Source organism: Psammomys obesus, unplaced genomic scaffold (assembly GCF_907164565.1).
Source record: "Psammomys obesus unplaced genomic scaffold, mPsaObe1.curated_primary_1811, whole genome shotgun sequence".
Classification (NCBI taxonomy): Eukaryota; Metazoa; Chordata; class Mammalia; order Rodentia; family Muridae; genus Psammomys; species Psammomys obesus.
The window spans coordinates 6,205,418-6,227,223 of NW_026588752.1; the positions used below are offsets into that span (position 1 = coordinate 6,205,418).

The 21,806-nt window shown below is 47.3% G+C and overlaps 2 protein-coding genes across 5 annotated transcripts in view; one reads left to right on the forward strand and one right to left on the reverse strand.

Moving 5' to 3' along the window:
• LOC129674689 (ATP-binding cassette sub-family A member 17-like) overlaps nt 1-156 on the reverse strand; it is a 75,456-nt gene extending 75,300 nt beyond the window's left edge. The window contains exon 1 of one of the 2 annotated variants that reach the window (XM_055604831.1): nt 79-156. The gene's annotated coding sequence lies outside the window, so the exon portion shown is untranslated. The remainder of the gene's footprint in view (nt 1-78) is intronic. The other variant, XM_055604829.1, reaches the window with a different exon arrangement.
• Nucleotides 157-1,080: 924 nt separating this feature from the next.
• The window catches only part of LOC129674691 (phospholipid-transporting ATPase ABCA3), a 53,358-nt gene continuing 32,632 nt past the window's right edge, over nt 1,081-21,806 (forward strand). Inside the window, exons 1-8 of one of the 3 annotated variants that reach the window (XM_055604838.1) lie at nt 1,081-1,364; nt 9,867-10,068; nt 12,453-12,619; nt 13,974-14,076; nt 14,185-14,449; nt 15,902-16,029; nt 17,263-17,428; nt 21,246-21,505. In XM_055604838.1, coding sequence (XP_055460813.1) covers nt 14,023-14,076; nt 14,185-14,449; nt 15,902-16,029; nt 17,263-17,428; nt 21,246-21,505 — 873 coding nt within the window. In that variant the 5' untranslated portion in view covers nt 1,081-1,364; nt 9,867-10,068; nt 12,453-12,619; nt 13,974-14,022. The remainder of the gene's footprint in view (nt 1,365-9,866; nt 10,069-12,452; nt 12,620-13,973; nt 14,077-14,184; nt 14,450-15,901; nt 16,030-17,262; nt 17,429-21,245; nt 21,506-21,806) is intronic. The other 2 variants (XM_055604837.1, XM_055604839.1) reach the window with 2 other exon arrangements.

Sequence of the window (21,806 nt, forward strand, 5' to 3'; positions counted from 1 at the left end):
CCCCGGGGAGCGAGAGGTTGTGAGGTTAGGGCCACAGTGAGGCTGGCATCGGCTCGGAAGTCACGACCCCGGGGTTACCTTATGGCCCAGCCGATCTGGTGTCTGCCGCGGCCGGCTCACCGCAGCCCGGAAGCCGGGGAGGGCTGCGCTAGTGTCACCGCCGGCGCCTAGCCGATGGCCGCGGGCGCTCGGGGACCCGCAGGACCGCCCGCGACGACTGTTGGCCCCGCGACCCACTCCTCCGGGCCGCCGCGTGGCTGCACAGGCCTGGCCCCAGGAACCTGGGGTGCCACCGCCCTCCACCCTGCCGGCGCCGGGCAGGACGGTCCGGGGGCGCGAGGGGGCTCGGGGTCCCCCCACCCTCCCGCCTGAGAACGCCTCCGGGCCTGTCCACTGCCCGAAGAGACCCCATCGCCCCAGTCTCCTGGCCGAAGGGACCCCGACGCCCCAGACTTCTGCCCGAGGGGACCCAGATGCCAGATAACCCGCTCCCATCCCGACGAGGTTCTCCCCGAGGTGCCGCCGGGCAGGGTGGTGACTCTCCCGCCCTCCCCGGGACTCTTCTGTTTACGCTGTGGGCTGTGACCCCTGCAAGCTCTCCTTGACCTAACTAACCCCGCCAGGGCCTGAGTTCCTTCTGCTCAGGCCAGAGCAGAAAATGCCACCTCCCCCTCGTGACGGGAGCGAGGTGGGGAGAGGGCCCTGAGGGGAGAGAGGAACCGAAAGAGCAAAACCCGCTGCCAGAGTGAAATTCTTGACGTTACAGCCTCAACTGCTTCGAAACACGTTTGTCCAGAGGTTAGCCCCAGGCCCGCGAGCCCGGGGCTCAGACGCCCAGACTGACGGCCCCCGCTGGACGCCGACCAGCCGCGGGCGTGTGGAGAAAACCCGCAGGGGCAACCCAGCACGCACGCTCGGCACAGCCCCGCGCCGCCCACCGGAGGTGCGACCTGCGCGCAGCACCACGCAGGCGCAGCATCCGGAACGTTGAACTGGAAGGGGGGGTGGGTGCTCTCTCGACGTGGAGCGCCCTCTGTCGGAGCTGGGCCGCCCGTGCGAGGCAGTGCGCAAACGCCGAATCCAGAGCCGAGGCGAGGCCGAGCCGGCCCGGAGCAAACCCGGGGCACCTGCAGGGGTGGTCCACTGCGCACGCGCGCTCCGACGCGCCCCCTCCAGGAGCCCGAGCTTCCTGGTGCGCCCTTCCACCCGCGCCTGTCGCAGGCGCTGCCTCCTTGCAGGGCGGCCTCAAGCTGTCGGCGCCGGCCGCAGCCGCCCCTGCGAGGCTGGAGCGAAACCGGGCATCTGAGGGAGGGAGCCTGGCGAGAGAGCTGCGCCGACCGCCGCCAGCCCGGCGCTGAGGGTCGGTGAGTGTCCCCGGGACCCGTCACTCGCGCGCTAGCTCCGGGCTCTGAGGTTTGCCATCCTTGCCCGTGTGCCCGCACTGTCAGCGGGCAGCGCCCCGACCTGGGGCCTCCGAGACCCTCCCTGCCTGCCGCCGGGACCTGCCGGCTCCGGGACCGTCTGCGCCTGTTGCCGCAGATGTTGCTTTCGGGGCGTCCTCGAGGTTGGGTGTGTCCCTGGGCGCGCCGGAGCCAGCGCAGACAGCCAGGGTCCTATGGGGTCCATTGTGCGGGCCCGGCAGGTGGACAGACAGCCGCCGCCCTCCGGCGCTGGCTGCTGCGGCGTAGCACGTCGGCCCAGTGCTCCCGGTGCACCGGGGCACTGCGGGTGCTAAATGGGATTCCCCCCAACATTCGAGTCCTTCGAGCCCCACCATCTTCATTTGCACGAACTTTAACGTAGAGTTTAAGGGGTGCTTTAATAGGGGTTGAAGTTGGCGAGGCCTCCAGAGTTCAGGACAGGACAGGGGAAGGGAAACCGCCGGTGCAGGCTATGGTCCAGCAGCTGCTGTGCCCAGGATCGGTGTCTCGGTGTTGGTGCTCTGAACTTTAATCAGCCCCTGTGGGGTAGGGTTGCCTTCTGAGCCTGGGTGTGGGGTAGATGGTCCTGATGCTGCATGCTTGAGCGACCCTGCTTTCCAGAAACTGTGTGGCCCATCTGGGCCTTGTCTTAGAGGGTATTTCTGCCTGTCCCTTTGCCTCCAGGCCTGGAAGGTTCTTGAATCATGGATAGGGACTTAGTATTTGCACATGAGGAGCACTCAGGAAATGCTCCCCAGAATGAGTGACTGAGGCGTTGTAGTACCAATGTGGAGACCCAGACGAGGTTTAAGGAAATGAGTTCCACCCTTGTCTCCTAAGCAGTTAGCTGTATTTCGGTCAGAAAGTTTTGTTGTTGTCATTAGTAAGCTTGAAAAAAACTGAAACCCTTTTAGAAAGCTTGCTTCATGGGAAATGAGAAGGGGGATTGGGGAGAGTAAAAGCTGATTAAAATGAATGCCATGGGAATCTCCCTCACCCACATTAGTTTGAATAGAACCCTTGCAAACCGGTAACATCTTCCTGTAAGGACAGATCAGCCTTTGGGATCGTGACAAGGTAGCTGGGGTTGGTTTTAACAAGCCATTAGCTCTTCATGTTATATTGACCAGGCAGTCTCATGGAAACTATTTTGATTCAGTCTTGGCTTAGCCTTAATTTGGTCTTTATGGAATTTATGGGTTTTCCTCCCGCCCTGCTTCTGGCAACTGTCAGAAGGCTCCTTTGCTATTGAGTCTTTCTACATTCTAGAACTCTGACGTATGCCCATTACTCTTCTAATGGGCAAGGCTCCATCATGATTCTGAGTCACTAGGTGGTCCCTGGTCTTAGAAATCTTAGAGTAGTACTAATTTACTCACAAGAAACTGGCTTAAAACAGAAACAGGACTGGCAAAATGGGTCAGTGGGTAAAGGTGATTGACAGTCAAACCTGGCAGGTTCAGTTAGGTCCCAGTGACTCACGTGTTAGAAGGAGAGACCCAAATCCTGTGAGTTGTCCTGGACCTCCATATAGACAGCATGGCATAAGCATGTCCCCTCCACAGCACAAATAAATGTGTTTTTTTTTATATATAGTAAAAAATGACTTAAGTGGCACAGGACACATCTAGAATAGATACCACAGGTAGAGTCTAACAGAGTTTTCAATTAGGAGCAGGAGAGCTGAACTGAGCCTGCATGTGATTATTAGACTACATACATTTGCCTAGAGAAATGTTCCTGTGCCCAGACCAGAGGCCACAACCTTCATGGGTAGGCCTCAGACACTGTGTCTGAAAACACCCATAGAAGGTTCTGCTTTGCAGTTAAGATAAAGAACTCCTGCTTATCAGAGTCAGCATTTCAGAGGGCCTGGTATAAAAGTAGGACAGGAAATGATAGGATTTCATCAGGTAGAGCAATATGTTGGGTGATATTCTAAGCAGACTGAAGTGCTGAAAGAGAAAAAGGTCTGAGGGCCCATTCTTGCATCAGTGCCCCTTCTGCTTGAATGGTACAAGGCCTGGAGTCAACAGGTCAAAGGCCGCCCTTGCAGAAGCTTTACTAAGCTCCTTGCTGCTCTGCTTGTTACAGAGGATCCATGGTTACCTCTCTGGGGACTCCTGTTGTTTCGTTACCTTATTTCCCATGCCCAAGAAAGCAGAAAAGCTAGCTATCCAGGGAATGGGGCCAACGCTGAAGCATAGAAATTAGGCAGAAAAGCAAGCAGAAGTATATGTTTTGTGGAATTCTCAATAGAACCTGCTTTGGGACACATCTTTGGCCTAAAATATACCTTGCTGATTTTCACCAAGAGCTTCCAGTTCTAAGGAGACCACTGCCTGGAGCAAGCTCTGGAAAGAACAGGCAATGCTGAGTGCATGTTCCAGAAACTGCAGTTCTCTACCTGGGCCTGCAGGACAAATCCCCCAGTCTCAGACTGGCATCCTGGGGCTCTAGAACAGAGACTCTGGCCAGCAGGCCATGATCACCTCATCCACATAAGGGCCACTGTGTAAACAAGTCATCCCCATGCTTTTTCTTGTGTATGGCTATATAGAAAAGAATTTGAGAGTGTCAAAATCATTATTTGACTACATATATATTATAATGAATGACAAATTAATCAAGAAATATAGATGAATGTAGACCTCCTAAAGAGATGCAAAGTGAGGCCAGGTGGTGGTGGTACCCACTTTTAATCTCAGCACTTGGGAGGCAGAGGCAGGTGGATCTCTGAGTTGGAGGCCACTCTGGTCTACAGAGCAAGTTTCAGGACAGAGAAACCCTAGCATTTGAAACTTGGTTGTAAGTCTGTTGGTTTCAGGAACCAGCTCTTGTTAAACATACAAACAAACAGGACACACCTTGTGTAGGCACAGATCTGTGCTTCTGGGTCTGAGCTCATTTACCTGCCATGCAAATGTTCTGGGTGGATTTGGGCTGGTATGTGTTTGCAGGGAAAAAGGAAAGATACAAATTCTGGTCTTGAATGTTTTTTGGCATATATCTGCGTATGTGGCCCTCATATAACGTCCATAGGAGGGTAATATAATTATTAACTATCTCATATTTATCAGTTTTTTAAAATTAATTAATTAATTTACTTTACATCCCAACTGAAGTTTTCCCTCCCTCGTCTCCTCCCAGTCCCTTCACCCCCATCCACTTTCCCTTCAGAAAAGGGGAGGCCTCCCATGTATATTGACCAGCCTTGGCATATCAAGTCACAGTAAGACTAGGCACATGTTAAAGCTAATCAAGGCAGCCTAGCAGAGGAAAGGGTCCCAAAGGCAGGCAGCAGAGTCAGAGACAAGAGACGGCCCCTGCTCCTGCTATTAGGAGTTCCACATGAATACCAAGCTGCACAACTTATATATATATACACATATAGACAGATAAGCATTCATACATATAAAATACAAAGAAAAATCTTTTAAAAAAGGCATAAACACATTCAGGCTAAAGAGATGTCAAGGGTAAACACTTGTTATGTAAGCAGAAGGACCTGTATGTGTGGCTCAGTCCCATGCATGCTCTGTCTCTGTGAGCCCCTATGGACCCAGGTTAGCTAATTCTGTAAGTTTTCTTGTGGTGTTGCTTATCAGCTTTTCATTGCTGTTACAAATACTTGAGGGCCACTTTTTTTTTTAAAGGCTTATTTTTATTTATAGGTCCTCAGCCTGTGGTCAATTGACCCATAGCTTTGAGGCTTACATAGTAAATAAGATAGCACACCATGGTGGGGAACGTGGGCAGATGAAAGCTGAAAACTTCGTGGTTGGGTCCCAAAAGAGTTCTCAAAGGTGGTGTGAGACCTCCTACCAGGCCCCACCTGTTAAAATTCCTGCCAATTGTGCCAAGCTAGGGACTTTGCCTTTAACATATGGGCCTTTAGTGAGACACTCTGTCACAGATCTGTGTTCAGACATTCATGTTCACTGGCATTCTGTTTTGGGCATGGATTGTTTGAAAGTGGTAATTCTCATACCTTATCAACTTTTCCTTGAAGGGACAGGTTTGAGTGTGGGGGTTTCGTGGAAGAGAGGATTTCAGGGGGAGTATGTGCATAGCTTTGTATTTGTGTGTGTGGAATAGGGGCAGAGGTCAACAATGGTTTCTTCTATTGTTCTCTGCCTTATTTCTTGAAACAGGATTTTCACTGAAGCTAAAGCGCATTAAGTTGGGTGGATTGGCTGGCTAGCAAGCTCCAGGAATCTTCTGTTTCTATGCCTGTGTCCTGCACTGGCTCCCACCCAGCACTGGGCTTATGGACACATTCTTGTGCCCCAGTTTTTGTATAGGTGCTAGGGAACTGAACTCAGGTCCTTCTGCTTACATAACAAGTGTTTACCCTTGACATCTCTTTAGCCTGAATGTGTTTATGCCTTTTTTAAAAGATTTTTTTTTATTTTATATGTATGAATGTTTGTCTGTATGTATGTATATGAACTGTGTGTAGACCTGGTACCCATGGAAGCCAGAAACTGGCATCAGACCCCTTAGAACTAGAGTTACAGACACTGTGCGCTGTCGCATGGGTGCTGGGAACCGAACCCATGCAAGAGCAGCCAGTGTTCTTAACTGACGAACCATCTCTCTGGCTCCTATATTTTTAACTCTTATATCACACACTGCTACAGTTATTTGTTATCGTAAAAAAAAAAAAAAAAAAAAATTAAGGTTTCTAGGTTTGGAAATTTCATGAAAGGAATCCACACCCTCTCTCTTTTAAATTCCCCAGTAAGTCCGGAGCTAGCTAGTGAGCCCCATGTCACAAAAGGTGCTTGTCGTTATCACTCCCCAGATAACTATAGTGTTTCTAAAGCTTTGGTTAGTCTCTTGCTAAGGTTTTTATTACATTTGTTTCTTTATTGTGTGTGTGTGCCTGCATGGCGAGGCGCAAAGGACAACTAATGAGAGTCAGCTCTCACATCCATGCGGTACCTAAGGATTGAGCAGGCCAGTGGAGTTAGCAGCAGGTGCCTTTAGTACTGTGCCATCTCACTGGCCCTGTCTCTTTTTAAAAACTGCATCCCTGATACCTTTTTAAAAAATGGTATCTTGAAACATATAAACTTTATGCCTGAGATGCTTAAGTAAACACCTGAGAGAGAAAGTCTACCACCACCCATGCCACAGGCTCTTCCTCAGGATGCCACAGCCAGTGCCTCCTGACTGGCAAAACCAGAGCTCACCCTGTATTAAATATTCATAAAGCTTTTTCTTATTTTTAGAGAATACAAGAAAATTGCTATTCCTCCATGGTCATGTACTGTCTTGTTCGCTCCAACTGGTTCACAGATGAGGGCCAGACCCTAAAAAATATGCCTTTTTTTTCCTTCCCTTTTATTTTATAATATGTATTCATCTGCAGGATCCCTTGCAGTTGACATTTTCCCATGTTTAAATAGCCTTAGAGAAAAGATTGATCGTGAACAAAGTCAGAAGTAGAAATATGCCACATGTGCTTTAGCAGCTGGGATGAGCCTTTTAACTCTTTCTTGGGGCAGTATCCAAAGCCGTGTGTCTGCCAGGTCCAGGAGCACGTGTTTAATGCTGGTGCTTGCAAGGCAGAGGCAGGTGGATCTAGCTGGGATCTTGAGACTAGCCTAGTGTACATAGCATGCTCTAGGACAGCCAGGGTTACACACTAGACAGACCCTTAATAATAATGATGATGGTGATGATAAGGTTGGAGTCTGCTTTCATCTCTTCTCACCGGTACTGTCAGGCTCATGTCCATGTTTAGATTTCAAGGTAATTGATGGTTTCTCACAAAAGTCCTTTCATTTCTCTGTGATCCTCTCTCCAGTGACGCCCCTCAGTGATGAAACAACTTGAGTGCCATGGTCACCCAGCCCTCTGCCTGTTTTACTTGCTGTCCTATATACATACAGTTAATTCCTCTCTACTCCAGGATTTTGTGATACTGTCTGTGGTGGCTTGAATGAAAAAGGCCCCCTCTGCCTGCCCACCCCCCCCATAGGCCCAGAGGGAGTGGCATTATTTGAAAGTATTTGGACATGTGGCCTTGTTGGAGTAAGTCTAGCATTGTTGGAAGAAGTGTGTCATTAGGGGTGGGCTTTGAGGTTTCAGAAGCTCCAGCCAGGCCCAGTGACTCCCTCTCTTCTATTGCTCATTGGTACAGATGTAGAACTTGGCTCCTTCTCTAGCACCGTGGCTACCTGCATGCTTCCCACCATAATGATAATGGACCAAACCTCCAAACCTGTAAAGCAGTCCCAGTTAAATATTTTCCTTTATAAGAGTGGCCGTGGTAAGCTGGGGCAGTGGTGACACATGCCTATAATCCCAGCGCTTGGGAAGCAGAGACACGTAGATCTCCGTGAGTTCAAGACCAGGCTGGTCTACACAGCTAGTACCAGGACATCTAGGGCTACACAGAGAAACCCTGTTTCAAAATACAAAAATCAAAACAAAACAAAAGAGTTGCCTTGGTCATGGTGTCTTTTCACAGCAATGGAAACCCTAACTAAACCGTCTTAATTTCCAACAGATACAAGAGAGACGAGCATTTACAGACTGTAAACTTCTTGGATTGAGAGCATTATTGTGTCCACTAGTAAATCCTTAGCATGTTGTACAAATACCCATCACAGTAAGCATTTGGAAAATGTTTGTTGAATGAATAAATGCTTTCTGTTTTATATATCCTAAGAAGCCACAGAGTCTGTCAGCAAATATTAATTAAGCACCTTCAGTATGCACACACAGACCTTTGGTCCTGGCTGGCTGCTGGTAACTCTCCAGTTTGGTAATAGAATGCTTTCCTAAGAGCATCTCAAGTAGGGCACAGCGTTTCCTCATGTTGAAGGAAGGGCACTGAGTAGGCGCTGCCCACTGAGACACACACCTATGATAGTATGTGACACACCATGGCCATCAGTCCCTTTGAACAACCTCAACAGACCTGTGTATGTCTTTGTGGAAGGAGATGCCCAGGGTTTTCTGCTTGACACCAGGTCCCTGTCCAATTTCACTCACTGGTTTTGAAGGCCCCTCAGCACCTTCTGCTCCATGCTTGGGACAAAGAAATGTCTTTTCTATGGGACAAAGAAATCAGGTAACAGGGCTCGGGCAAGCTACTGTGGTAGCTAAGTGGTAGAGTTCTCACCTGGTGTGAATGGGGCCCTGGTTTCAGTCCTGGCACTTCAGCTCGCTGCTGAGCAGGTGCACCCTGGTACTCATGGGCTGGCACCACACTAGGCCCTCAACTAAGAGCAATTGTGAGAAAGACCGTTTTGACGGGACTCCTACAATCTGCCAACAGAGTTCTCAGAAATAAGCACTTGCTTATACCCATTTGATTGTCCACTTCAAATACAAACATTGAAATGCTCACTGCCTTGTGCAATGTTTGATATTCTAACTGGAAGCACACATGCCTTTGGGAGTGAGGGGCTGCCTTCTCTTTCTGATTGTTTCCTCAGGAGCAAACTGAGCCCTCTTCAGTGGGACATTCTCAGAGGATTCTTGGAGCGGGTGGAGGGCTAAAGTGACCAAGTGAGTCTTGGTATTTGCTTTAGAGTAGCTGGCAGTTGTCACCTCCCTGAGGTTGCTCTCAGATCTCAGGCTTCAGCACTCCTAAGTACTCTTCCATGCCGCTCAAGTGCTGAGTGTGCTAAGAAACTAACTTCCTTCCCTTTTATGCTCTGGCTTTCGTAACCAGAAAGTATCCCAGATTTTGTAATTCCAGGATCTCCTCCTTTCAATGCCTTTGCTCAAACAGAACCTGCACAAGTGCAAATGTGCCCTTCACCAAGACTTCAGATAAGGCTTAGCAAGGACAAAGCAATAAGCGGAGTATTGGGGGAAATGGGAACAAATTAAAGCACCGAAGAGGTGGTGGGGCTGACTGTCATGTTGCATTCTAGGAGTGATACATAAAAATGTCAGACGGGTGTTCACTGTGGCTAAAGTAGAAAAGGTATATATATACTTTCCTTTATGTATATAATGTACATAATATGTGTTCTATATATAAAAGATAGGGACATGCAGGGACTAAGAGCTCAGATTTAGAGGCTAAGACAGGCTGAGGTCAAGCGCTGACCTTGCAGTGTGGTGTTGGCCGGTTCTTCCTTTGCTCCATCTGTCAAGGATGATAATACTAGGAACCAGCGCCATATTAGGAGGCCGTGAACATATCGTGCCAGGCACCACTGTAAATCTGCGTGCTGTAAATCTGCACTTCTCCATTGTCAGCGCTGTTCTGCTTTAGTAGTTTCCTTTTTTGTGTGTTGCTGGGGGAATTGAGCAGGCTCCTGTGACTGTTAGGCAAATGCTCCACCACTGATCTACAGTCCCTAGACCTTAAAAACAAACTCGGAACCCATTTTGTTCTCTTTACTTTTTAACTTGGTAAACACTATTTTGTGTTATTTTTGAGATTATGTTTAAGTACTTTTCATCTACCCAAAGGTACCAGAGAGTCATGTCTGTGAGCCCCACATTGCTCCAGATGTCCCTCAAGACCTCAGAGTTCCTGCTTCCTAGGACTACTGCTTCTCTCCAGGGACCCACTGCCTCCACGTCAGAGTCCTCTGCATAGCACTGCTGCCACCAGGCCACTACTTCTTTAGTCTTGGAGGAACACCTTCAGCCAACCTTGCCGGGGACTAAGGTCAGTCTCCGGTACTGCCTCTTCAGTCTGCTGAGGTGGCTGAGCTTGTGTCCTTTGCTGCTCTGGGCCTGAAAGGAATGGGAATAAGCAAGAGAGTGTTTATATTCTTGGACAGTAGCCAAAGAGAAAACCATCTACTTCTTTAATCAGAAGATTATTTTTATTTCCTTTTGGGGACAGGGTTGCGCATGGCTCAGGCTGGCCTTGAACTTACTGTGTGGTGGAGGAGGATGAGTTCGCCCTACCCTCTAGGTGCTAAGATTACAGGCATTTGCTATCATGCCCGGGTTATACAGTGTTTGGGCTTAAGCCCAGGGCATCCTGCACGCTTCCTAGGCAAGCAGGCTACCAGCTGAGCTACATCCTGAGCCACAGAGGCTTCTGACTGTGACCTTTTTATATCCCTTTCTGATGGAGGGAGACCGTTCATCTCGGTCACATGAGCTGCCTGTCTGGATTGGCTTTAACCAGAGCAGCCTGCTTCCCTTCTCAGCTGAGCTGTTTATGGAAACCTTTCATAAACACAGATCTGGGATGGTAAAATCGCTCAGTGGCAAAGGCACCGCTGTTAAACCTGATGACCCAAGCTTGACTTCTGAAACCCACAGCGATGGGAAGAGTTGACTCCCTAACGTGTCTTCTGACCTGCACCTACAGACAGCACACGTACAGAATAAATAACTAAAAATGGAGTAACATTTAAAAATAACCACAGGAGCCGGGTGCAGTGGCCCATGACTGTAATCTCAGCACTCAGGGAGGGAGAGGCCAGCCTAGTCTACAAAGTGAGTCCAGGACAACCAAGGCTACACACACAAAAAAAAACCCAGTCTCGAAAAAGTCCAACAAAATACAACAAAAACCATAGACCTTACCTTGCCATTAAATCACTGCTTTTTAGTCATCATCTATAAAATTTTTAAAGAGTTCATTGGTAGGAGGTTTATTGCTATTGTTTGTGTTTTGGTGGTTGTGGGTTTTTTTGTTTTGTTTTGTTTTGCTTTGCTTTGCTTTTTTGGTTTTGGGTTTTGTTTATTTTTCAGACAGGGTCTTACTATCTAGTCCTAGCTAGCCTGAAATTTGCAGATTTCTACTTGCTCCTGTCTCTACCTCTCAAGTGATGAAATTAAAGTCATCCATCACTATTCCTGGCCTGGTGAAATTGTTTTTTTGTTTGTTTATTTGTTTGTTTTATTTTTTGAGGCAGGGTTCCTCTGTGTAGCTTTGGCTGTCCTGGAACTCAATCAGTAGACCAGGCTGGCCTCAAACTCAGAGATCTGCCTGCCTCTGCCTCTTAAATGCTGGGATTAAAGGTGTATGCCACCACTGCCTGGCTTTGGTGAAGTTTTAAAAATATACTTATTCATACATTTATTGTTGTGGGTGGAACTGTCAACCCATACATGCTTCACAGACAACTGCTGCCTGAAGCCCTTACAAATTAAAATTATAAAAATAAAGATAAGGTGCTATTGCCAATTAGTAACACTTTGTACTGTCATAGCATTTCTCATTTGTTACTCGTGTTATTAAATGCCGAATTTTAGAATGGGTCTTGTGGCTGATGCCACAAGTTTGGGGACAACCTGAGTTACACTGCAAAACTTCTGTCTTGTGAAAATTCTTTACCACCTTCAATGCATAAGTCAATTTATGTTTTTAAAAGGCAAGATGTGTAGTTTTTAAAGTGTTTCTAGATTTCTCTTTTTTTAATTATGTGTGTGTGTGTGTGTGTGTGTGTGTGTGTGTGTGTTTATGCTTGAGTACAGGTACTGATGGAGGCCCAGGTATTGGATCCCCTGGGCTGGACTTCCAGGCAGTAGCCGAATGTGGATGCTGAACTTGGTCTTCTCCAAGAGCAGTATGGAGTCTTAACTTCCACGCTATCTCTGTAGCCCTAAAAAAAATTCTTTATAGAAATTATTTTTGACTGTAAAAGCAAAAACAGGGTTTGTTTGGTTGGTTGGTTGGTTTTTGCGTTTTTGGCTTTTCGAGACAGGGTTTCTCTGTGTAGCGTTGGCTGTTCTTGAATTTGCTCTGTAGACCATGCTGGCCTCAAATTCAGAGATCTACCTGCCTCTGCCTCCCAAATGCTGGGATTAGCCACTACCATCTAGCTAGGATTTTTTTAAACAAACATCTCTCCATCCCATGTGCTCTGTAATCTCCAGGTACTTATGTTAGAAGTATGTTAGCTTTTGCTTATTGTTGAGTGATTCATGAATTATCTGTGTGCCCTGTTTTGCCTTTATCTGACTAAGAGTTGGTGTTTGATTAGTGTGAATGTAGAGCTGATTAACTGAACTCATACTCCGCATCATGAGTCATCCAGGCTTTTCCCCACTTGGAGAAGCTGAGCTGGGAAGTACTTTCTCTGCTTGCAGCTCTCAGGAGCCCTGCTTCTTCCTCAGGAGCCCTGCTGCTTTTCTCACTCTCCCTTGCCCAGTCTTCACACCTGAACTTCCACGCCTTCAGCTTGCTGAATGGGACCCTCCTGACTGGTGTTGCTGGGTTCACCTGAGTTTATTCAGACCGCCTACTTCTCCAGCAGGTTAGCAGCTCATTGTCTCTGCTTCTTATAGTTGAAATGCAGTAAAACTATGAAGGTTGTCTGAGTTGACAACCTTCATAAATTTTGTATTCGCTATCACTTGTTTGATAAACTCTTAGCAGATTTTTTTTTTTTTTCCGGTTGTGGGTGCCAGAATTAAATGTTAACATTTGTATGTAACATAGGAGAGATGCTTTTAGGATGCATTTTCTTGTGCCAGCTGTGATGGCACGTGCCAGGAGGCTGAGGCAAAGGATCACTGTGAGGTCAAGAGCAACCTGGGCTACCTAGTAAGTTTGAGACCAGCCTGGACTACATAGCAAGACCCTATCTCAATAAGGGGGATGTGGGGAAGAAAGGGGCTGGTCATATGTAGTGAAGATTTGGATTCCAATGTTGGTAGTAGCAAGAGGAAAAACTGGCCTCTAGATTCAAGAGAGAATGACTGATGATTTCACTTATACAACTGTCTGATCCATTGGGCTCCTGGGTCAGCAAGGCCATTGAAGGCCCCAGTCCTAGGCCTCTGCTTTCCTTTCCTCCCCACAGTCCTCTCAAGTCTTAAAGACTACCTGTAGCCAGGACATTAAGTTGAGTTTTCATTTCATTTTCGTTGGTTAATATAGTGTATGTCATGGTACATGTGTGGAAGTCAGAGGATAATTTTTAGGAGTCAGTTCTTTCCTTCCACCTTTACCTGCGTCCCAGGAATCAAACTCTGGGTGTCAAGCTTGGCTACAATCACTTTTGCCTGCTGAGCCCCCTCTCTAGTTTGAGTTTTCTTTTACTGTTCTTTATTAGTTCAGAATAATGCCAGTCAAGGGTGGGAATTCTATAAGTCAGAATATTTTGCTATTTAATGGGACGTACATAGTAACTACAGCATCTGAATGGTGTTGGCCAAATAATAAATACCAAATAAACACAGCAGCAGTTGGAGAGCACATAAAGAGCTTGCTGTTGGCAGGCAAGAGCGCTCAGTGGGTAAAGGTGTTGGCCTCCAAGCCTGAGCTTGGTCCTCCAAACCCATGTGGTGGGAAGGAGAGAACAAAGGCCAACCGCGTGTTCTCTGACCTCCACATGTAGGCCATGGCATTTGTGTGTGCACATGTGCATGCCCACAAAAATAGATCAATAAAACTTAACAAAGCGCGTTGAGAAAGACGGCAGTGTCCCCAAAGTGTGTGCACGCTCTCTGGACGTAGAGTGGTGTTTGGAGCGTCAGAGTGGCATGCTTTCCTCTAAGGGAGTGGGTAGGATTCAGGTGGCAGGAAGGAAGGTAAGAAAATATGGAGGGAAAGGGCTTGTAGTTGTTCCCCAGGTAACCATGGTCTGTGTTTTCATGGCATTCCAGTTTTCCATCTTTGGTCTCTGGTTGATGTTGGCACTGTGCCTGCAGGAAGATGGTGGTGCTACGGCAGCTGGCGCTCCTCCTCTGGAAGAACTACACTCTGAAGGTGAGTCCAGGCCCAAGGAGGCATGGCCATCATCCCATGGACCCCCAGGGAGAGCCTGCAAAGATGGAGCACTTGCCACTGTCAACTGGGTGGTCATTTCTCTTGCAGAAGCGGAAGGTTCTAGTGACAGTCTTGGAACTTTTCCTGCCCCTACTGTTTTCTGGGATCCTGATTTGGCTTCGATTGAAGATTCAGTCAGAGAATGTGCCCAATGCCACTGTTTACCCGGACCAGTACATCCAGGAACTGCCCCTGTTCTTTTCATTCCCTCTACCCGGGGATAGCTGGGAGCTCGCCTACATTCCTTCCCACAGTGATGCTGCCAGGACCATCACAGAAACAGTGAAAAGGGAACTAGTGATTAACATGAGAGGTGAGTCCCTGGGGGGTGAGACTCAGGGGATTTAGCAGGGTTCTTATGGTTTGGTTCTTTGTGACACTATTACCTCTAGCTATGCATAGAATTCAGAGTGCAGGGGACTGGAGAGATGGCTCAGTGGCTGGAAGCACTGGCTCCTTTTCCAGAGGTCCTGAGTTCAACTCCCAGCAACTACCTGGTAGCTCACAACCATCTGTATAACACAATCTGAAGCCCTCTTCTGGCACCCAGGCAGATAGAACACCCATAAACATCAAATGAATGAATGAATGAATGAATGAATGAATGAATGAATGAATAAATAAATAAATAAATAAAGAAATAAAGAATTCAGACTACAGGACACAGGAAAAGCTGAGTCCACACTCAGTGACTCATCATATTGGGTATATGCCTTTATTAATCCCTGGGTTACCTTATCTCATTACAAAATGGGACTCAAAGGCCTAATGGCCTCCCATCTGTCCAATGCTGAGGGGCACAGTGAAGAAATGTGTGGCAGTGTTGGTGATATCAGGCTCCACAGTCACACCTTGTGTAAACAGGGGCAGGCAGGTGGACTCTGTCAGCGAAGCTGTTTAATTCTGAGAGCAGAGCACAGTTTGAGTACATAGTACACATAGCCTTCCTGGGGTGGGGTTTCAAGAAGGCTGCTCTGGATAAAGCTGCCGGAGGCCTGTGGAGGGGACCACCCAGGTAATGTGTGCCAGCCTTCTCATACATCTTTGCTTTCAAGAGAAAACTATTGTCCTTTTCCCTCTTCCGGTGGACACATACTTTCTCTAGCTTGTTTTACCCCACCAAATGATTACAGCAAAGCTCTATGTACAAAAGGAGGCCAGGGGACAGAGGTCATTTGAGGAACTCCAATTTTTAAAGCTTGCCTCCCTGGGCATGGTGGTACACATGCTTAATCCCAGCACTTGGGAGGCAGAGGCAGGTGGGTCTCTGTGAGTTCAAGGACAACCTTATCTACATGGTGAGTTCCAGGACAGCCAGGGCTGTAGAGAGAGAACTTGTCTAAAAATAATAATAACAAAGCAAAATAAAAATAAAGCTTGCTGTGATTGTGGCATGGGAGAGTGGGGGTGGAGAAAACAGGAGAACACTGCGGCTGCCATAGACTGTAGCCCCTGGCCCTGTTCTATTACAGTCTTCTATGACTTGGCCCTGCTGCCAGGCTGCTATCCCTTCCTGATGCAAGCCCTGATGCAAACTGCAGCAGTAAGATTGGCTGCTGTCCAGTGCTTAGCTCCACTGAGCAATCCTGCTGTCTGCAGCAGCCTAAGTCTCTGCCAAGACAAAAGCCACTCTGGTTTTGGGGGTTTCCAGAGCTTTCGGCCATTTTCTCAGTGTGCTGTGTTTATCTGAAGTGTCCTGGCATTCCCAGGCTTTTGAAGGGACAGGGATGATTGGGCAATGTGTGGCTTGCTGCTTTGTCCACAGTACACGGCTTTTCCTCCGAGAAGGACTTTGAGGACTACATTCGGTATGACAACCACTCCTCCAACGTGCTGGCAGCCGTGGTATTTGAGCACACCTTCAATCACAGCAAGGACCCCCTGCCGCTGGCGGTGAGACTTGGACCATGCACACACACCACACCGTGCTGAACCTCAGTATCCCCTCAGATCCCACGACATCTGAAATACGTTTTTTCTTAACCTCCCCCTGCCTGAGCATAAACACTAAACTGTCCCTTGGGACCAGTTTACACATGCTGAGGGAGCTTGGTGATGTTAACCTATCAGCCCACAGTTTTTAAAATCTACCCACCCTGGACAATCATTTCAGGTCACTATCATTTTGGGGTTTTACAAAAGGTCTCAGGTCCTCTTTAGATAAAACCAACTAGGATAGGGAAGAAAATAGCATGTGTTTTGGACTTAAGCATGTCTAAAGAAATAAATAAAGGAAGTTGCTTTCTGGGTGGTAATAAAACTGAGCAACTGTCTCACATGGTGGTGGTGCCCTTCCATTGATCCTGCGTCTGTGGTATCAAAAATATATTGCTGGGCATAGTGGTACAGACCTTTAATCTCAGCACTTGAGAGACAGAGGGAGATGGATCTCTGTGAGGTCACACTATCCTGGTCTACAAAGCAAGTTCTAGGCCAGACAGAGATACACAGTCAAATCCTGCCTCAAAACAAAACAAAACCAAAAACCAGGGCTCGGTGGTGTGTGTCTTTAATTCAAGCACTCAGAAGGCAGAGGCAGGAGGTTCTCAGTGAGTTCAAGGCCAGCCTGGCTTTCAAAGCAAGTCCGGGACAGCCAAGACTACATAGAGAAACCCTGTCTCAAAAAAACAAAAAACAAAACCAAAAAAAGGGGGGGGGTTGGTGGCAGGGAGGGAGTATTCATGTTGCTAGGTAACAAAAGAGAAGTGGTTATAATGTCCCAAAAGTACCCTGCATGTCCCCCTGTCCATGCTGGGGAGAATGACTCCCCTTGGGGTTAGAGAGATGGCTCAGTAACTAAGAGCACTGACTCTTCCAGAGCAACCAGGTTCAATTCCCAGCATCCACATGGCAGCTCACAACTGTCTGTAACTCCAGTTCCAGGGAACCCAACACCCTCACACAGACATACATGCAGGCAAAACACCAATGCACATAAAATAAAAATAAGTAAATCATTAAAAAAAAAAATGACTTCCTCTGACTTTTTGTGGGGTAATTTCAGGGCAGGGCTTGGTGAGTTCCTGGTTGTACCATCCTAGTGAGGAAACACCCTCACGGCACTCGGGCATCAACTTTGCAGTCTGCATCCTTCAGAACACTTGGTTGTCAATTCTGTTTCCACAGGTGAAATACCACTTACGGTTCAGTTACACACGAAGAAATTACATGTGGACCCAAACAGGAAATATTTTTCTAAAAGAGACTGAAGGCTGGCACACCAAATCTCTTTTTCCGCTCTTCCCAAGCCCAGGACCAAGAGAGCCTTCATCACCTGATGGCGGGGAACCTGGTGAGAACACTAAGGCTAATGCTCTAGGATGGGTTCTTAAATCTGGAAAGTGAGCCAGGATGAGCAGGAGAGGTGTGGGAGAGGAGAGGCTTTCCACTTCTCAGTAGACATGGAGCTCAGGAAAAGCTGCAGCCACCTATCACACCAGTGTGCTGGCTGACAAATGCTGGGGCGTAGTTCCTCAAGCCTGTCTTGTGTTACGCCAAGCGTAGTAGTACATGCCTTGAATCTCAGCATGTGAAAGGCAGAGACAGGCAGATTTCTATGCATTAGAGATCAGCCTGTTCTAAATAGTAACTTTCAGGCCAGCTGAGAGACCGTCTCAGAAAAGAAAAAAAAAAAAATCTGGGACTGGAGAAATGACTCGAAGGTGAAGAGCACTGGCTTCTCTTCCAGAGGACAGGGGTGAATCCCTAGCACCCACATGCTGTCTGATACCTGTAGCTCCAGTTCCAGGAGATCCAGTGTCCTCTGGCCTCTACGGACACCAGGCACTCACGTGGCGAACAGATACACATGCAGTCAAAGCACCCAGACACACAAAATAATTTTGAGAAAAAATTTTAAATCTTAGAGGAACAATCTGAGAGATTTCAGTGTGTACAAACTCAGAATTTGCCCCCCCAAAAGAAAAAGCCTTATCACCAATAGAAGACTAGTAAAAACATTTGCAGCAGTTGACAAAGGGAAAATTTCATAAGCCAGGCATGGTTGTCTAAACCTTTGAAAGACTTTCCCAAGCTGTTTAGAAATTCATGAAAGCCGGACATAGTGCTGCACACCTGTAATTCCAGCACTCAGGGAGGCAGAGGCGGGCAGATCTCTGTGAGTTCAAGGCTAGCCTGGTCAACAAAGCAAGTCCAGAACAGCCAAGGCTACATAGAGAAACCCTGTCTTGAAAAACAAAAAACAAAACAAAACCAAACAAACAAAAGAAAGAAAGATTCATGAAAGCCAGCAAGGGGTAGGTGGGAAGGTTACAATACTGGCACACGGCATGTCAGTTCTAATTCCACTTTCGCCCTCGATGCTCATGCCTCAGACTCACTGACAACACCTGATAAGTATATGACCCAGGGATGATGAGATGGCTCGGGTTAAGAGCACTGGCTGTTCTTTCACAAGACCCAGGTTTGATTTTCAGTGCCCACATGACAACTAACAGCCTATATGTAATGCCTGTGCCAGTGACCAGGCATGTACATGGTAGGCATATGTGCTGGAAAACACCTATTCATGTAAAAAATTATTTTTTAATCTTAAAAAAATGCCCCCCCCAGAGTACTCTGAAAGAACAAGAGACCCCACAGCACAACAGTATTATCCATGGTTTTACTTATAATCATAAACTTCCCCTCATGGGAAAGTGGTAGATTACAGAATGATGGTTTCATGCCTTAGATCAGTGGTTCTCAGCCTTCATGTTGCTGCCACCCTTTAATACAGTTCCTTATATTATGGTGACCCCTCCAACCATAAAATTATTTTGTTGCTACTTTATAACTGTAATTTTACTACTGTTATGATTTGTAATGTTAATATTCAGTATGTGGGATATCTGATATTTGACTCCAAAGAGGTTTCAATCCACAGGTTGAGAACCATTGCCTTAGACTCTTAAGTCGCCACAAAGTTATAATGATGAGTTACTGAGCCCCATGCTAGTCTCCCAAGAAAGCAGTATGTGGCAAGTAACAGTCAGTTGTAGAGAACAGTAATGTCATGAAAAGGCATGACTTGGAAGACGAAGTTTCCAGGATCCCATGCTCAGCTGAACCCCTCACCAGCTATGTGGCTCCTTGGGCCTAAGTGTTTTTGTCTGTCCATTGAGGATAGCATTAGCTGCTGTGAAGTGTCCAATGAGAATTATTGCTCCAACAGCACTGGCCTTGTCACACACCAGTGACACGATCATAAAACCAGAGTGAGACAGAAGAACGGCAGCACTTGGTAACCTATGTTAGAGGTGTGGTTAGTTTTTTCCATTCTTTTTTCTAGAGGCTGGAACCCAGGTGGCCAGACAGCTTTGTGTCTCAGGATGTTTTTGTCTAATCACTCATTCCTATGGCCCATTCCCCAGTCTGTCATGAGGCTGAAAGCTTGGAACCTCAGGCCACCTTCTTTAATCCTAAACCCTCTTTTCCTTGGGTTTCTCTCTCTCTCAGGCCTTAGGGCACTGTGCTTGCTACTTCTACATGCTCCTTTTCCTTTTGAGCTTTTTTTTTTTAATTTTTTATTAATTACACTTTATTCATTTTGTATCCCCCCATAAGCCCCTACCTCCTCCCCTGCCGATCCCACCCTCCCTCCCCCCTTTTGAGCTTTTTTAAGACCCCTTTGGGGAGTCCAGAGGAGCCAGCTAAAGTTGGTCAAATTTATGATCCCTAAATTGTTCCCATCCTAATCATTTAGAACCTTTGAATGTTTGAGGCACAGAAAAAGTAAGCCTCCTAGCCAGCTGATTGAAGATAGCAAAATTATTCCAGTTACATTCCAGAAGCCAGTGTAAGTGCAGGATCCTTAAAAGTAGACAAAGGCAACCAGGCAGTGGTGGCACATGCCTTTAATCCTAGCAGTCAGGAGGCAGATCTGTTTTGAGTTCAAGGCCAGCCAAGACCACACAAAGAAACTTTATCAAAAAAACAAGCAAACAGAAAAGTAGACAAAGGCTACAGGAGAAAGCATCAGCCAAACATGGGGAACTGCCTTGCTGACCTTAAAGGTGGAAAGACCATGAGCCAAGGACTGTAGATGATCACTGCAAACTGAAAAAGGGAAGGAGCACACTTTCTCTGACCCCCTAGGACAGAGCACAGCCCTGTAGACACTAATTCTCAGTTAGTTAAGCCTTTGTCACATTCCCAACAACCAGAGCTGCTAAAAACAAACAAACACCTGCTGTTTCAAGCTGCCTCTCACCAAATCCTCTCTGGCTTGGACAAGGGCCTCAGCCTGTCTCAACTCATCCACCTTCCAGCTATAGTCACAGTTAGCACCAGGGCCATTAGCTTCTTCCTCTTGACTCTTAGACTGCTGGGACAAGACTCAAGACCTGGCGCTCTCAACAAATATAGGAAGTACTCTCTTGTTCTTCACACCTGAAGTTATCCTTATGTCTCCTGTTTTAACTCTTAGTGTTTTCTTTCCTGGAATCTATTTAGCCTAAGTTTTATCTATTGAGAATTTGAGGCATACAGGGTCTCTCTCCCACCAAGTTTATATCGGGTGATTAGTGTGTTGGGTGTGTGTGTGTAGTGTATAATATATACTGTATGTAATGTGATTAGTGTGTACACGTGTATGGTGTGTAATGTGTGTGTGTGTGTACATGAACATGTTCATGGGTAGGTCAATGTTGAATGTCCTGCTTTATCATTTGGCCCCTTTGATATGTCTCTCACTGCACCTGTGGCTCACCATTTGGCCCAGGATCTGCATGAGTCCACTCTGAAATACTGGGGCTTACAGGCATGAATATGAGGCTTTTATGAGGCTGCTGCAGATTTGAACCCAGGTTCTCACGCTTAGGTAGCAAGTACTCGAGTCCACTGAACTATCTCCCTAGCCCTATGTCAAGGTTGTGTTAATTGTGAAGTAGAAGTGTCACCGGGCAGTATATGGCATGCTTTCTCTTCTCCTTGGGACCACTGCATGGTGTCAGATGCTATTAGCGGCCCACAGAGTGGGCTAGCAGGTGAAGTTACCCGTTGCCTTCTCTGGCCCTACCTCTGTGGACCCAGGGGAGTGCTGTCTGTTAAAAGCGTCCTTCTCTAGTGGGCAGCCCCGTGACACAGCTGTCCTCTGTTTCTGAACTCAGGGTACATCCATGAAGGCTTCCTGGCAGTGCAGCATGCCGTAGACAAAGCCATCATGCATTACCATGCCAACGCCTCTGCACACCAGCTGTTCCAGAAGCTCATGGTGATCACCAAAAGGTTCCCGTTCCCACCATACATCTCAGATCCATTCCTCATTGCCATCCAGTACCAGCTTCCTCTGCTGCTCATGCTGAGCGTCACCTACACCTCCCTCACCATCATCCGGGCTGTGGTGCAGGAGAAAGAGAAAAAACTAAAGGTAACCCTCTGTGCATGGCTTTGCAATATATTGGCAAGTCAGTTTGAGAATGGCACAGGCTCAGTGGTGGGTCCCTAGGACTCCCTCAAAAGAATTGGCCTGTCTTAAGGCTGCTGCCATCAGCCAGGGCTCCATCCTGTGTGCTGGAACCATAAGAGCCCGGATACAGTGTGGACACCCACTTTGGCCCAAGTTCTTTGAAATCAGGCTGCCTGCCTAGTGGGTGTGCTCTCTACCTGCAGTCTCCATTAGCACTCAAGGAGCTGCATTTTGTTTTGTTTTGTTTTGTTGTTTTGATTGA